We start from the raw sequence: 16,183 nt of genomic DNA on the forward strand, positions 1-16,183 counted from the left end.
CATCTGAAATGGATCCCAGTTGGATAGGGCCCAGGAAGGCAGGTATTGCTGCTTTACAGACTTCCTCAATCTAACAAATCTTACCTCCACAAAAAATCCTGCAGATGTGAGTTTATGTTTATCATTCCCTCGGTTAAGAAGAGGGACCAACAAGTACATGACTTTTTGTGCAAGGAGGTGATTTCTTTCCAGCAATGCACTGCAAAACAGAACACCCAACAGGGCACCTCTTAGAAATGCTCCTATCCAGACTGCATTTTTCCTGGGGCTGCGGGCCCTCTGAGGATTTTGCCCAGCTTTAGGTGCATAGGATGGTATGGTAGTGGCAGGACTCTGAAAAATCTGCCTGGCATTATGGATATTTCCCTAAACTGTGATATTATCCAACTTTGGTTGCTGTTTTAACAAAAAAGGAGAAAAATACCTAACGCAATGCTGATTTAGAGCAGGTGTGCATGGAAAGGTAATCTTACTTAGCAAGGAGAGATACTCCCTGAAGATGGCATTCTTTTCCTTCCAGGAGGGTCCATCCTTTATTCTTTTCCATGATGTTGAATTCCTGCCAGCACAATGTTCTGAGGAGGAGACTCTTTGTAGCTTGTATGGCGAAGCTAAATTGAATAAAACCAGAACAAGTGAATAGAACAGGTCCCTCCAACTTATCAGTACACAATTACCCTGCTCTCACTGAGTAGGGCCATGCATTGCTAGCTCTGGATGGTAATTCTCTTCTTTCTAGATTTCCCCAAAGACTCTTAATGCTCTAATAACTTGAAAGGCCCTTCACACAAATCTTTAGCATAAAGAAATCTAAATAGATTGTGTTTCCCTGGGAGTTTGAAATCTGCAATAAAACAAATGATATGGGATGCTAAACCCATATGCACTGCTTTTTTAAAACCACTTTTAAAAACACCCCCATAAAGTTTACCCATACTACTTTTTATTTTATTTTTTATTTTACTTATTTATTTTCAAAGTGAGCTCCACACCAGCATGAGTTCAATGTGGGGATTGAACTCATAACCCTGAGATCAAGACCTGAGCTGAGATCAAGAGTCAGATGATTGGGCAGTCCCGGTGGCACAGCGGTTTAGCGCCACCTGCAGCCCAGGGCGTGATCCTGGAGACCCTGGATCAAGTCCCACATCAAGCTCTCTGCATGGTGCCTGCTTCTCCCTCTGCCTGTGTCTCTGCCTCCCTCTCTCTCTCTGTGTCTCTATGAATAAATAAATAAAGTAATTTTTTAAAAAAAAAGAGTCAGATGATTAATCAACTAAGCCATCCAGGTGCCCCCACAGTGCTTTGTAAACTACCTCCACTACTGGGGTACCTGGCTGGCTCAGTAGAGCATGTAACTCTTGATCTCCAGTTCATGAGTTTGAGCCCCACAGGGGGTGGAGAGATTACTTAAAATAAACTATCCCTACTACTTACTGAACTAGTATGCTGGATATAACACCAGATAATCCTAAAATTAGAAGGTTTTCAAAGAGTACCTAGTCTGGCCTAATTTACAGACAGGAAAACCAAGGCACAGAACAATGGAAGATTTGCCCAGAGTACATAGCTAGTTAAATGAATGAGAATTAGAACTCAGTTCTCCTGACTTTTAGTCAGGTGTTCTTAAATAATCCACATTACAGCATTATCTGTAAAAGAAAGTCATGCACTATTAAATTTCTATTGAGTTTATCTTGGCACCAATAAAACAATCAGACAACCAACCAGTGAGAGCCCAGAGTGATTCCTGGGCATTTCATCCTGATGTCCCATGAGGGCAGACTGTAAGCTGTCCCATGGTTGGGACCACATCTTGGCTATCCTGTGTCTACCACAGTGCCTAGAGCTTAGTGTAAGTTATGGGTAACAAAATCATAACAGGCAGTACCACAAAGGGGTGACCTCTGATGACATTTCCTGTCCTGTGTACAGGCCACTTGGAACGGCGACATCAGACATGGTGAGACCGATGCTGTGGTGTATCTGGATGAGCAGTGTCATGAGAAGCTGAGGAAAGAGTCGGAATGTAGCTGCTTGGAGCCTGTTTCCCACAAACACCTCATAAAGGGCATCTGTTGCCTGTGGTAGAAAAGGTACACCATAGAGCTGAACAGCTGCTAGCATTAAACCTTACTTTTGCTTTATGTCTGCTTGTGCCAGATCATGCTTTCTGGTTCTACTATTCGATGGGAAGAACAGTAGTGGTAATCAGTGCAGGGACATGAAAGTGAGGAGGAAAAGAAATAGGAATGAAGTAGTCATTTCAGGTTACCAAAGAGAGAGGGGCATCTAAATTCAGATGTAGGGGCACCTGGGTGGCTCAGCTGGTTGAGTGTCTAATTCTTTTTTTTTTTAAGATTTATTTATTTATTTAGAGGGAGAGAGAGAGAACACAGCAGGGAGGGGCAGAGGGAGAGGAAGAGAGAGTGATTTTTCATGGATGAGTTTTATATATACACACACATATGTATATGTATATATATGTATATATATTAAAGATTTTATTTATTTATAAGAGACACAGAGAGAGAGGCAGACACATAGGCAGAGGGAGAAGCAGGCTCCCCACAGGGAGCCCCATGTGGGATCGATCCCAGGACTCCGGGATCACGCCCTGAGCTAAAGGCAGACGCTCAACCACTGAGCCACCCAGGCATCCCAATTACTTTTAAAATGAGGCTCCATGCCCAGTGTGCAACCTAATGTGGGGCTTGAACCCACGATCCTGTGATCAAGACCTGATCTGAGGGGATCCCTGGGTTGCGCAGCGGTTTGGCGCCTGCCTTTGGCCCAGGGCGCGATCCTGGAGACCCGGGATCAAATCCCATGTCGGGCTCCTGGTGCATGGAGCCTGCTTCTCCCTCTGCCTATGTCTCTGCCTCTCTCTCTCTCTGACTATCATAAATTTAAAAAAAAAAAAAAAAAAAAAGACCTGATCTGAGATCAAGAGTTGGATGCTTGGAGTGCCTGGCTGGCATAGTCAGTTAAGAGTCTGACTCTTGGTTTCAGCCCAGGTTGTGAGATTGAGCCCTGTGTTGGGGGTCTCAGCACAGAGTCTCCTTAAGACTCTCTCTTCCTCTCCTTCTGCCCCTCCCTGCTGTGTTCTCTCTCTCCCTCTAAATAAATAAAATCTTTATTTAAAAAAAATAAAAAATAAAAGTAATAATAATTGGATATGTATAACAAAATCTATATATGCATGATTAAATTTATTGTAGCACTGTAGCACTGTTTTTATGGCCATAGTTTGAAAATTGTTAAAATGTTCACTAAAAGGAAACTTGGAAATGAAACGAATGGTTTTATACCATGTTACATATTGTCTGTTTTTAAGAAGTTAATAAAAAAATTACTATACAGCTATGAAAAGAATAACAGAGTCTTATATTTTGATATGAAAAGTAGTTAATATATTGCTAAATTTAAAAAGCAGGTCACTAAATAATATATCTAATTTGATCCTACTAATATATACATACAATTTCATACACTAACATGATTAAACATATACCTTTATCTGTCCTGACTCCTAAAACTAAGATAACATTATAGGGATTTTAAAAAAGGTGCAAATCCACAAGAAAAGAGAGAATAGGAGAGGACACAATGGCAGATTAGAGATGTCAGAATAACTTTGGAAGCTAAAAAAAACCTGTACGATAATAACTTGGGTCAGAGAAAGCTGAACCATAAACTGGTAGGGAAGAAAATAAAGTAAAAAGTATATATTGATAGTGGGGGAGGCTGTGCATGTAGGGGATAGAAAGTATACAGAAACTTTGTACTTTCTGTTCAGTTTTAGTGTAAACCTAAAATTACTCTAAAAATAAAATCTAGGGGTGTCTGGGTGGCACATTTGGTTAAGTGCCTTTGGCTCAGGTCATGATCTCAGGGTCCTGGGATCATGCCCCAGGTCAGGCTCCCTGCTCAGGGGGGTGTCTGTTTCTCCCTCTGCCCTATCCCCTGCTCGCTCGCTCTCTTTAAAAAAAAAAAAAACAAAAAAACAAAAAAAACAAAAGGCTACTTAAAAAGAAAAAAATGGGAGGAAAAAGTATACCAAATAAATACATATACAAAATATTTATATATGTATAAACACTTCTAGAATGTTCATTTTTAGGGAGATGATATAGCTAGGCTAAGAATGGTCTTTAGATTTTTTTTTTAAGTCTTGTTTTTCTTTTTAAGATTATATTTATTTGCAGAGAGAGAGAGAGCGCATGCGAGAGAGTGAGTGCATGCACGAGCAGGGGGAAGAGGCAGAGGCAGGGAGCCTGCTTCGGGGTTCCATCTCATGACCCCTGAGATCATGACCTGAGCTGACAGTAGACCCTCAACTGAACATGTTATGGAGACTACCATGTGGCCCGAAAACCTGAAATATTTATAGAAAAAGTTTGCCAATCTCGGCTCAAGGAGGACCTTTTCTTTTTTATGTCTTATTCTTCTGTATTATGCGACTTCTTTTTTCCCCTGCAGGGAGCCTGATTCAGGACTCAATCCCAGGACCTCGAGATCACGACCTGAACTGAAGGCAGATGCTTAACCGCTGAGCCACCCAGGTGTCCCTACTTTTACTTTATTTTAAGTAGGTTCCATGCCTGAAGTGGAGACCAATGTGGGACTTGAATTCACAACTCTGAGGTAAGACCTGAGCTGAGATCAAGAGTTGGACAGTTAATCGACTGAGTCACTCGGGCACCCCAGATGATACATATTTTTTATTTTTTTTTATTTTTTATTTTTTATTTTTTTGATACATATTTTTTAAAGGATAAGGGAACATTTAACCACATCGATTAAACCAAACTCATTAAATCATAGGGATTCCTTCACTCTCCCAAGCCACTCCATGTCAGTCCCTTGGTAGAGACATTATGGATTTATAAATGGGTGAAAGAAGCAAACTTTGAGAGAGATAAAAAAGAGACACTCTCCAGAAGGGGTGTTGGATGAGTCACACCAAGAAAAGCAGCATATTGTGCTGAAGTTGGAGGGACAAAGCTCAATGGCTTACAGCAACAGCCACATAGGCCATCTTCTCATGGGTGGGCTCATTATGGCATTTCTGCAGCTTCCTCAGGAGTCTCCACAGAATCCAGGTGGTGCTGGGCAGTTCCACTTCCAGAGTTCTCCACAACTCAGCCAGATGCCTAGAAATCCCAAAGAACAGAAGGGTTCAGGAGAATGGCTTATCCTAAGCCCACACCAACCACAACCTTTCTAGAATCTGAAACCCGGGGATCCCTGGGTGGTGCAGCGGTTTAGCGCCTGCCTTTGGCCCAGGGCGCGATCTTGGAGACCCGGGATCGAATCCCACATCGGGCTCCCGGCGCATGGAGCCTGCTTCTCCCTCTGCCTGTGTCTCTGCCTCTCTCTCTTTCTGTGACTATCATACATAAATAAAAAAAAAAAAAATTGAATCTGAAACCCAATCTGTAAGTGGTTTTCCTCTCTGTTCAGTTCTTCAGGGTATCAAAAGACTTACTATCTAATTTCATTACAATTACTCTCAGGGTTTTATAATCTCAAGTTCTATGCTTCATCGTGGACTTCAGGAAAAATTAGTCCTAATTTACCTTTTTAGTCTCACAACTTCCCTGTCACATGCCTGTGCTTTGGCTACCTGAGACCATTTGCCTTTACCAAACTAAAAATGGACTTTTTTTTTTAAAAAAAAGAAGGTTTTATTTATTTGAGAGAGGGGTGGGGCATAAGCAGGAGGAGCTACAGGTAAAGGGAGAAGCAAACTCCCCGCTGGGTAGGGAGCCAGATGTGGGACTCAATCCCAGGACCCCGGGATCATGACCCGAGCCAAAGGCAGATATTTAATCGACCGAGCCACCCAGGCACCCCTAACAATGGACTCTGACAGCTCTATACCTTTCCTTATTTCCTGAACCTGGAAGGCCCTTTCCAACTGTCCGCTCCCATGCCCATCAACACTCTTCCAGGTCTGGCTCCAATGTTATCTCTTCTGTGAAGCTTTTGCTGCTGCTTTACCATGTCTCTCATGAGAATTCTCATAACACTTTCAAAGTTTCTTTTTTTATTATATTTTTTTCAGAGTTTTCCTGGATAGAGGTTGCCTCAATCTTAAATGTACTACTTTCAGTTTTCTGTATGTGATGGGTGGCTTTTCTTTCATGAATCCCTCAAGGTCTAGCACAATGCCAGGCTCACAGAAGGCATTCAGAGACAGATTTATTCAATCCAGTCTACGGTCCTCAAATTTTGGACAAGTCCAAGCCCAGAAATAAAGCTTTGATTCTCCTTAGAAGAGATCTCTTCTTGAAGAAAGACAGTGTGTAATAACTTTTCTTCTATCATTGACTCAAAGGTAGGGCCTGAGTGTTATATAAACCCTGTAGAGGAGTACTATGGGGGGAAGAATGGGAGTTACTCATGGTTTTAATCCATTTTCTTATTTTCAGGATCTACCTAGGTATCCTTACTAGAGCAAATGTGGTCTTCCAACTGTCTATATCAGAATCACTCTAAAAAATGAGAAGCTTAAGGACTATTCCAACATTTCACTCTCAACTCTAATAATTCTAATCTGTGAATAAAACAAAGTAAGGTCTTCAAGGACTCCTAAAGGGAAGGTCAGAAACATAATGTGAAATGCTGAAAAGGCTCATAGCTGCGGAAGTGGATTGTAGAAAATTATTTCTGGAAAGAACACAGTTGTAATTGTGCTGGGAATGCATTTGAATTAGGAAAACATACACGTTAGCCTATAAGCCAATGGTTTAGAAAACTTTTTTTTAAAGATTTTACTTATTTATTTATGAGAGACAGAGAGAGAGAGAGGCAGAGACAAAGGCAGAGGGAGAAGCAGGCTCTATGCAGGGAGCCCGATGTGGGACTCAATCCTGGGACTCCAGGATTACACCCTGAGCTGAAGGCCAGTGCTTAACCACTGAGCCACCCAGGCATCCCTGGTTTAAAAAATTTAGTGTGAAAAAAATCATGTGGAGAGTTTGTTAAAAATATGGAACAGGTTCTACCTCCAGTGATACAGATTCTGTAGGTGTGACATGGTTTTTGTTTGTCCATTATCCCTTTGGGAATGGGTATTCATCAACCTGTTTCATATCTTCCTTGTGTTTTGTTTTACTATTACTTTTGTCTAGAATGCCCTTTTCACTGTCTCATCTTCTACTTGGCTAACTGACACTAAATACTCAGCTTGGGACAGCCCTTCTTTTAGAAATCCTTCCCCAATCTTTCATCTAATTAAGTCACCTTCTACGAGCTTCCATACAACTCTCTTATTTTGCTTTGGAATCTTATTATATACCTGTATCTGCTTCCAGAATGTGTGCTGCTCCAGGGGAGGGTCCATGTCCTGTCCCTTATTTCCCCAGGCAAACAGCACCTTGCAAATGGCAGATGCTTTGAGAGACTCCTAAGAACAATCACCCCAACTGGCATGTAAACCAGCTAACAGACTTCAGGTAAATGACCAAAAATATAATAAAAATGAAGTCTCCTGACTATGCCATTTCCATTTCTAGGAGATTCCACAATTCTCATATGATCTAAAGCAGTAGGCTCTCAAAGTCATCCAAGAGTTAGAACAAATACAAACAATAAATAATGCTAAAGTTATACTTTAAAATAACTGAGTATATTTCTAAGTATATTTAATATTTTGTACTAAATCATATATTTCATATAAGGATCTAGTATAGATAAGCTGAAGCAAGTAGTAAAGATCAACAGTAACATATTAGAGAAACATAAAAAAGAATATTTTATTTTATTGTAATTAACTTATTTTAAATATTTTATCTTTAGGTAATCTCTACACCCAATGTGAAGCTTGAACTTACAACCCTGAGATCAAGAGTTGCATACTCTACCGACTGAGTCAGTAAGATGCCCAAAAGAATATTTATTTATTTATTTTTAAAGGTATTTTTATTTATTTATTTATCTATCTATCTATTTATTTATTTGTTTATTTATTTATGATAGTCACAGAGAGAGAGAGAGAGAGAGAGGCAGAGACACAGGCAGAGGGAGAAGCAGGCTCCATGCACCGGGAGCCCGACGTGGGATTCGATCCCAGGTCTCCAGGATCGGGCCCTGAGCCAAAGGCAGGCGCTAAACTGCTGCACCACCCAGGGATCCCCCAAAAGAATATTTAAAAAGAAAAAAGATATATATATATATATTTATATACACACACATATATATGTATATATAAACTCATTTTTTTCTTTGGATGAGTAAAAATCTTTATTTGATTTAGTGGTAGAGCATCTAAATTCAACTTAAACCAATCAAAATCAGCAAAAATAAAATAAAATAAAATAAAATTTCAGCACTACACCAAGACACTGTGAGAACCATTCACTGAAAGCAGTTTTCAAACAGTTTAAGGCTAAGATACAATAACTACCCAGAATCACAACATATAAAGCAGACAAAAAGACATGCCACTCTGGAGCATCTGGTTGTCTCAGTTGCAACTCAATCTTGGGATCATGAGTTTGAGCTCCATGTTGGGAGTACAGCTTACATTAAAAAAAGAAAAAAAGAAAGATGTCAATCTGATTGAAGGGAGTAGAGGCCTAGAACCTTCTCCTAGTGCCTCACTGCCTTCCTCACAAGAGATTTCCTGGAACTTCCAGGGTGCCTCCAACTCTAAAAGCCACAAATCTAAAAAAAGCATGGTGGATGAGCCACTCAGACAACCCTATATTTTCTTAAAATTTTCTTTTATACATTTTATTTTCATCCAGAATCCAATCAGGTTCACATATTGCATTTGGTTAAATCTCTTCAGTGTCTTTTTACTTAGAATAATGTGCCAGCACATTTTTTCTTTCATGACATTAGCTTTTTTTTTTTTTTTTTTTGACATTAGCTTTTTTGAAGAGTTCAGTCCAACTGACTTATAAAATGTTTTTTATTCTGGATTTGTTGGATTGTTTCCTTATGTTTATGTATTATATTCTGACTTATATTGCAAGTATCTGACTATATCTTATCTATTCTACAAGAATATCATTAGATTTTTGAGAACAATCATGTTCCACAATATGGGGGGCTGTGTCACATACCCCAGTTTAATTCAGAGGCTGTACCAGGTTCTGTTACCTGTCATATGGTACTGGATGACACAGAAGGTGGCCAATCACTATATCTGTGTACTTAGGCCTGGAGATAAACAGACTCACAGTATTTATGATTTGTCGTCGGACTCTAGGCTGGCTGATTATGGATAGGCGGGCACAGATAACTCCCATAATTTCTGGCACCTGAAGAAGGAAAACAAATCATTAAGACCTTAATCCTGTGGGACAAAGATGGTTACTGAGGATACTGTGGCTATTTCTGAAAGGTCCTGGGGACGACAAGAATGCTTAGTATTTAGAAAAAGTTTATCATAACTATTTAAGGGGCACCTGGGTTGGTTGAGTGTCCCGCTCTTGGTTTTGGCTTGGGTCATGATCTCATGGGTAGTGAGATCAAGCCCCACATTGGGCTTCATGCTCATCATGGAGTCTGCTTCAGATTCTCTCTCCCAGGGGCACGTGGGTGGCTCAAGGGTTGAGTATCTACCTTTGGCTCAGGTTGTGATCCCGGGGTCCTGGATCGAGTCCCATATTGGACTCCCTGCGGGGAACCTGCTTCTTCCTCTGCCTGTGTCTCTGCGTTTCTCTGTCTGTCATGAATAAATAAATAAAATCTTTAAAAACAAAAAAGACTCTCTCCCTTTGCTCCTCCCTCCAGTCTCTTTTTCTCTCAAACAAAAAAAACCTACTTAAAATATATCTGAGTGTATGTAGGTGTATATAAAATTATTCAGAAGAACTTAATACAAAGATATTAATAATGTGAACTTGAATTATAGAATATTAATTTTTCCTTACATATTTAAAAAATTTCTCCTGAAAGGGGAACCCTATTGCGCTGTTGGTAGGAATGCAAGCTGGTGCAGCCACTCTGGAAAACAGTGTGGAGGTTCCTCAAAAACTTGAAAATAGAGCTACCCTATGACCCAGCAATTGCATTACTGGGTATTTACCTCACAGATACAGATGTAGGGAAACGACAGGACACCTGCATCCCAATGTTCATAGCAGCAATGTTCATAATAGCCAAACTGTGGAAGGATCCACGATGCCCTTCAACAGATGAATGCATAAAGAAGATGCGGTGTGTGTACACGTACACACACACACACACTGGAATATTACTCAGCCTTCAAAAATGATAAATACCTACCATTTACATCGATGTGGATGGAACTGGAGGGTATTATGCTGCGTGAAATAAGTCAGTCAGAGAAAGACAATTATCATATAGTTTCACTCATATGTGGAATATAAGAAATAATGAAAGGGACCATAAGGGAAGGAGGGGAACTGAGTGACAAAAAATTAGAGACTCCTAACTCTGGGAAACAAAGGGTTGCAGAAGGGGAAGTGGGTAGAGGGATGGGGTAAGTGGGTGATGGGCATTAAGGAGCACACATGATGAGATGAGCATTGGGTGTCATACTATATGTTGGCAAATTGAATTTAAATAAAATAAGGTAAAACTTCTCGATGACTATGTATTGATTTTTATTTAAAGATTTTATTTGAGAGAGAGCAAGAGACAGATCAGAGGGGAGGGACAAAGGCAGAGGCAGAAGGAGAAGCAGACTCCCTGCTAGGCAGGGAGCCCAATGCTGGGGCTTGATCCCAGGACCCCAGGATCATATGATCTGAGCCAAAGTCAGACGCTTAACCAACTGAGCTACTCAGGTGCTCCTATGTATTGATTTTATAATAACCAAACTAGTAAAAGTGTTACAAAGAAGTTGGGATTTTGTTCTACTCTGACTCTGAGAATGCTAGAGTTCATACTTGCCTTCCACCCAAAGTTTCCTTTGCCTTCCATACTCAGGTAAAGGAAACAGGGACAATTGGGCTTTGGTCCATTTTTCTGCTTGGCCCATTAAGCCCACTCATAGACTCAGGGCTTTAAGTCTCTGTGGAAAGGTCATCTTCTCAGAGAGGCAGTCCTCAACACCGTTGTAACAAAATGGTCATTATGCCCAGTTGCCAGAAGCTGGCTTAAGCTGGCATGTGATGTAATTTTAGCATTATGAAACATGGGGGTAAAATGTACTGGAGGCTTTTGGGAAACACTTTCCCCCCGATTCAAGGGACAAAAAGGAAGGCAACATTTCTTCTTTGCTGGATATAATCTTATTTGCTCATCAAGTCTGAAACTGCTGTGAGTACCTTATGACTACATGAACAGGTACAGTGGCAGATGGAAAAGCCCCTGGCTCTTTCATAACACTGTGGAGTTGCTGAACCAATCCTAGAGAATATGTTGCTTCCAGACTTCTTAAACTAGAAGAGAAACTCTTAATTTATAAAGATTTATTTATTTGAGATGGAGGGGGTGGCGCATGTGCAGAGGTGGGAAAGGAGCAGAGGAACAGGGAGAGAATCTCAAGTAGACTTCATGCTGAGCACAGAGCCTGATGTGGGGCTCAATCTCATGACCCTGAGATCACAACCTGAGCTGAAACTAAGAGTCTGATGCTTAACCTACTTGCACCACCGAGGCACCCCAAAGATAGCACTTTAAACTTAAATTATGCATAAGCTTCTCAGAGTGGTGGTTTTTACAGCTGAAATCATCCAACTGATAGAAGGGCCCATCTCACTATGTTCTCATCACATTGTTGTTTTTTTTTTTTTCCATCTTTGTTATTTTAGTAAGTTACAGGTGGGTTTTCATCATTTTAAAATTAAATTTTGAGATGCCTGCATAGCTCAGCGGTTGAGCACCTGACTTCAGCCCGGGGTGGGATCTTGGGGTCCCGGGATCGAGTCCCGCATTCGGCTCCCAGCATGGAGCCTGCTTCTCTCATTGCTTATGTCTCTGCCTCTCTCTCTGTGTCTCTCATGAATAAATAAATAAAATCTTTAAAATAAATAAATAAAATTAATTTTTATTTTTATCAAAGTACAGTATGTATCAATTTAAAAAGTCCAGTGGTATTCCAAGCTCTCTCCTGCATAGTCTCCAAATATGCTCTCCAGGGACTACTATTTTCAGCCCTTTTATCTCTTTCAGTATGTCCTATAATATTTCTAGGTGATACAATTATATTGTTATTTCTTGATGTGTCAACTTTAGAAACATTTAAATAAAATCTGTTGATTTTAAGCTTACTAAGTTAAGTTGGCCTCCTTCAAAGATTGCTTATGGCTTGATTTTTTTAAAGTTTTATATCTTTAATTAACCTGGATGGGGATCTAAATTGAAGTTACCATTCTCATAGGTGCTAATTATATCTTCCTTCCAAACTATACTGTTTTGGAAAATATGGAGCACACCTTGGATTTTAAAACTATCCATCTCTAGTTGCATATTCAATGACTGTTTATTTTTTTAAAGTTTTTTATTTTTTAAAGATTTATTCATTTATTTATTTAATGATAGACATAGAGAGAGAGAGGTAGAGACACAGGTGGAGGGAGAAGCAGGCTCCATGTCGGAAGCCTGACGTGGGACTTGATCCCGGGACTCCAGGATCATGCCCTGGGCCGAAGGCAGGCGCTAAACCACTGAGCCACCCAGGGATCCCCATCGATGACTGTTTATTACATGCTTATTGAATGGAAGTCTCACAGACTCATGGGCTCGGGGCCCCTTCAGTTGTTACTCTCTGCTGAACGGGAGCAGCAGAAGACACCGCAGCAGGTACAGGAGGGGAGGGGTTTTGCTGATATTTCAAACCCAGGAAACTGAGCCTTTTACCTTCTCAAATCGGGACTCTGCATTTTTCACCATCGTTATCAGCAATTCTCCTGCTGATTTCTGGGTGCAGGGATGTTTCAGATTTTCCAGGCCATCCAATGTAGTCATTACGAACTGGAAGAGCTCATTTGAATTGAGAAAAGCTTCGAAGATCTGAAATGATTCAGGGAAGATGAATTTTCAAGAGACTTAGTATGATAGAACCTTGAATAAGGAATATTATTTCAATTTTATGTTAATCAGAGAGACCTACAAATATGTACAAGGCTGTTTTTTCAGTCTTCTTTACAAAAGTGAAAAGCTAGAAGCAACCCAAATGTCCACTACAGTCTTTGTGTGGCTTTTTACAGTTCTGATTTTTAGAAAGAGTTGTTTTTTTTTGTTTGTTTGTTTGTTTGTTTTTTTACTGAGATCCTCAGAAAGAGTCACACTTTTATAGGAACAGAACTAAAGGAAAGGCTTTAGTGCTATACAGCTCAAAGGGTCCCAGGCATAGCTAAATTACTTTGGCTGGCGACAATATATTAAAAGAATTATGCTACCTAGAGCAATTTATACATTCAATGCAATCCCTATCAAAATACCAACAACTTATTTCACAGAGCTGGAACAAATAATCCTAAAATTTATATGGAACCAGAAAAGACCCTGAATAGCCAAAGGAATGCTGAAAAAGAAAACCAAAACTGGTGGCATCACAATTCTAGATGTCAAGCTTTATCACAAAGCTGAAATCATCAGCTGGCACAAAAACGGACATATAGATCAATGGAATAGAACAGAGAACTCAGAAATGGACCCTCAACTCTGTGGTCAGCTAATCTTCGACCGAGCAGGAAAGAATGTCCAATGGAAAAAAGACAATCTCTTCCACAAATGAGGTTGGGAAAATTGGATAACCACATGCAGAAGAATGAAACTGGACCATTTTTTCAAACCATACACAAAAATAGACTCAAAATGGATGAAAGACCTAAATGTGAGATAGGAATCCATCACAATCCTAGAGGACGATCACAGGCAGCAACCTGTGTGACCTTGGCCAAGCAACTTCTTGCTAATCACATCTCCAAAGGCAAGGGAAACAAGGGCAAAAATGAACTACTGGGACTTTATCAAGATAAAAAGCTCCTGCACAGCAAAGGAAACAGTCGACAAAACCAAAATGCAACCTACAGAATGGGAGAAGATATTTGCAAATGACATACCAGATAAAGAGCTAGTACCCAAAATCTATAAAGAACTTATTAAACTCAAAACCCAAAGAACAAATAATCCAATCAAGAAATGGGCAGAAAACACGAGCAGACATTTCTTCAAAGAAGACACACAAATGGCCAACAGATACATGAAAAAGTGCTCCATATCACTTAGCATTAGGGAAATACAAATCAAAACCACATGGGACGGGACGCCTGGGTGGCTCAGCAGTTGGGTGTCTGCCTTTGGCTCAGGGAGTGATCCTGGGTCCTGGGATCGAGTCCTGCATCAGGCTCCCTGTGTGGAGCCTGCTTCTCCCTCTGCTTGTGTGTCTGCCTCTCTTTCTGTGTTTCTCATGAATAGACAGATAAAATTTTTAAACAACAACAACAACAAATCAAAACCACAATGAGATACCACCTCACACCAGTCAGAATGGCTAAAATTAACAAGTCAGGAAATGATAGATGTTGGTGAGGATGCAGAGAAAGGGGAACCATCTTACACTGTTGGTAGGAATGCAAGCTAGTACAGCCACTCTGGAAAACAGTATGGAGGTTTCTCAAAAACTTGAAAATAGAGCTACCCTACAACCTAGCAACTGCACTACTGGGTATTTATCCTACAGATACAAATGTAGTGATCTTATGGGGCACCTGCACCCCAATGTTTATAGCAACAATGCCAAATATAGACAAACTATGGAAAGAGTCCAGATGTCCATCAACAAATGAATGGATAAAGAAAATGTGGTATATATCCAACAGAATACTACTCAGCCATCAAAAAAATGAAATCTTGCCATTTGCAACCATGTCGATGGAACTAGAGTGTATTATGCTAAGCAAAATGAGCCAATCAGAAAGAGACAATTATATGGTCTCACTCATATGTGGAATTTAAGAAACAAAACAAAGGACCATAGGGGAAGAGAGGAAAAAATAAAACAAGACAAAATCAGAGAGGGAGACAAACCATAATAGACTCTTAATCATAGGAAACAAACTGAGGGTTGCTAGAGGGGAAGAGGGTGGAGGAATGGGGTAACTGGGTGATAAACATTAAGGAGGGCATGTGATATGATTAGGACTGGGTATTATATAAGACTAATGAATCACTGACCTCTACCTCTGAAACCAATAACACATTATATTTTATTTAATTGAATTTAAATAAAAATTTAAAAAATAATAAAAATATAAGAATAAAAGCATGTTTCATTTTGCTTCTCATTGTACTCGGCAGCGTATAAAGTCTTTCACATGATTATAACAGGTATAATTCACTGGGCACTTACTATATGACAGGCACTAAGCAGAACATTTTTCATACAATATCTCATTTAACTCTTACAACCCAATTTTTACAGATGCTCTGTACAGATGAGGAAACAGATGCATAGAGAATTTAAACTGCCTGACACTTTAGACCCCTGTGGGTTTTCTTTTTTCCTCTATCCCCTAACAGAGTACTGCATACCTAGTTGAATCTTAAATAGTTGTTGCATAATGAATACATATATTAATTTAAAAGCGTATGGCCTGTTGGGTCAACTACAGCCTCTGGCAGCTCTGTTTTGGACAAGAGTTTACATTTGCAAGAGGCTGGCTAAGGTTAGCAGAGCAATCAATGGGAACAGAGCTTATCTGAAGACCAGTGATACTGGTCCCACTGCCAGGTTGACCTAAGCCACTTAACTAATAGGGCAAGGTGTCTAAGAGTCACAACCACAGTGCCTCATCTCCAAACTATGGAAAGTTTAGAGAGCAAATTCTCTGGGCAATCTTGTATGTTTAGTTTTATAAGAAATTTTAAGAACTTTTCCCAAAGTAGTTTTACCATTTTACTTTGTCATGACAATATGTATGAGACTTCTGGTTATTTCCTATCCTCTCCAACATTTCAAGTTGTCTTTATAATTTTAGCCATTCTGATTACCTGGGCAATTTTGAAGGGACAACTATAGAACTGTTTAATACTGTAGAGTTCTAGGAGCTCTTGACACTTTTTCATTGCTCTTCTCAAGTTTGGGTGATTTTTCTTGTCATAAATGGTACCTGAGAAGAAAACATGAAATATTAATACTTTCTGGCTTATTTTCTTTTTCTTGATTTTGCAAGTCTGATCAATCCCCAGGTTGAAGTGAATCCTAAGAACTCATCCTTCTTATCTTTCTCACTTAGATCAAAGTGTCTGG

General features: G+C 39.9%; 1 protein-coding gene across 18 annotated transcripts in view; it reads right to left on the reverse strand.

Annotated features, from left to right (window-relative positions):
• The window catches only part of MROH8 (maestro heat like repeat family member 8), a 58,945-nt gene that overhangs the window by 15,058 nt on the left and 27,704 nt on the right, over positions 1-16,183 (reverse strand). For 16 of the 18 annotated variants that reach the window (XR_005377816.1, XR_005377817.1, XM_038572249.1 and 13 more), the window contains 7 exons: positions 15,925-16,043; positions 12,787-12,939; positions 9,115-9,275; positions 5,021-5,156; positions 1,892-2,082; positions 474-611; positions 85-199 (listed from right to left, as the gene is read on the reverse strand). Coding sequence is in view for 16 of the 18 variants with exons in the window: in XM_038572249.1 (XP_038428177.1) it covers positions 85-199; positions 474-611; positions 1,892-2,082; positions 5,021-5,156; positions 9,115-9,275; positions 12,787-12,939; positions 15,925-16,043 (1,013 nt within the window). In the remaining 2 variants the exon portion in view is untranslated. The remainder of the gene's footprint in view (positions 1-84; positions 200-473; positions 612-1,891; positions 2,083-5,020; positions 5,157-9,114; positions 9,276-12,786; positions 12,940-15,924; positions 16,044-16,183) is intronic. The other 2 variants (XM_038572251.1, XM_038572263.1) reach the window with 2 other exon arrangements.

The sequence above is a fragment of the Canis lupus genome, chromosome 24 (genome assembly GCF_011100685.1).
Source record: "Canis lupus familiaris isolate Mischka breed German Shepherd chromosome 24, alternate assembly UU_Cfam_GSD_1.0, whole genome shotgun sequence".
Classification (NCBI taxonomy): Eukaryota; Metazoa; Chordata; class Mammalia; order Carnivora; family Canidae; genus Canis; species Canis lupus.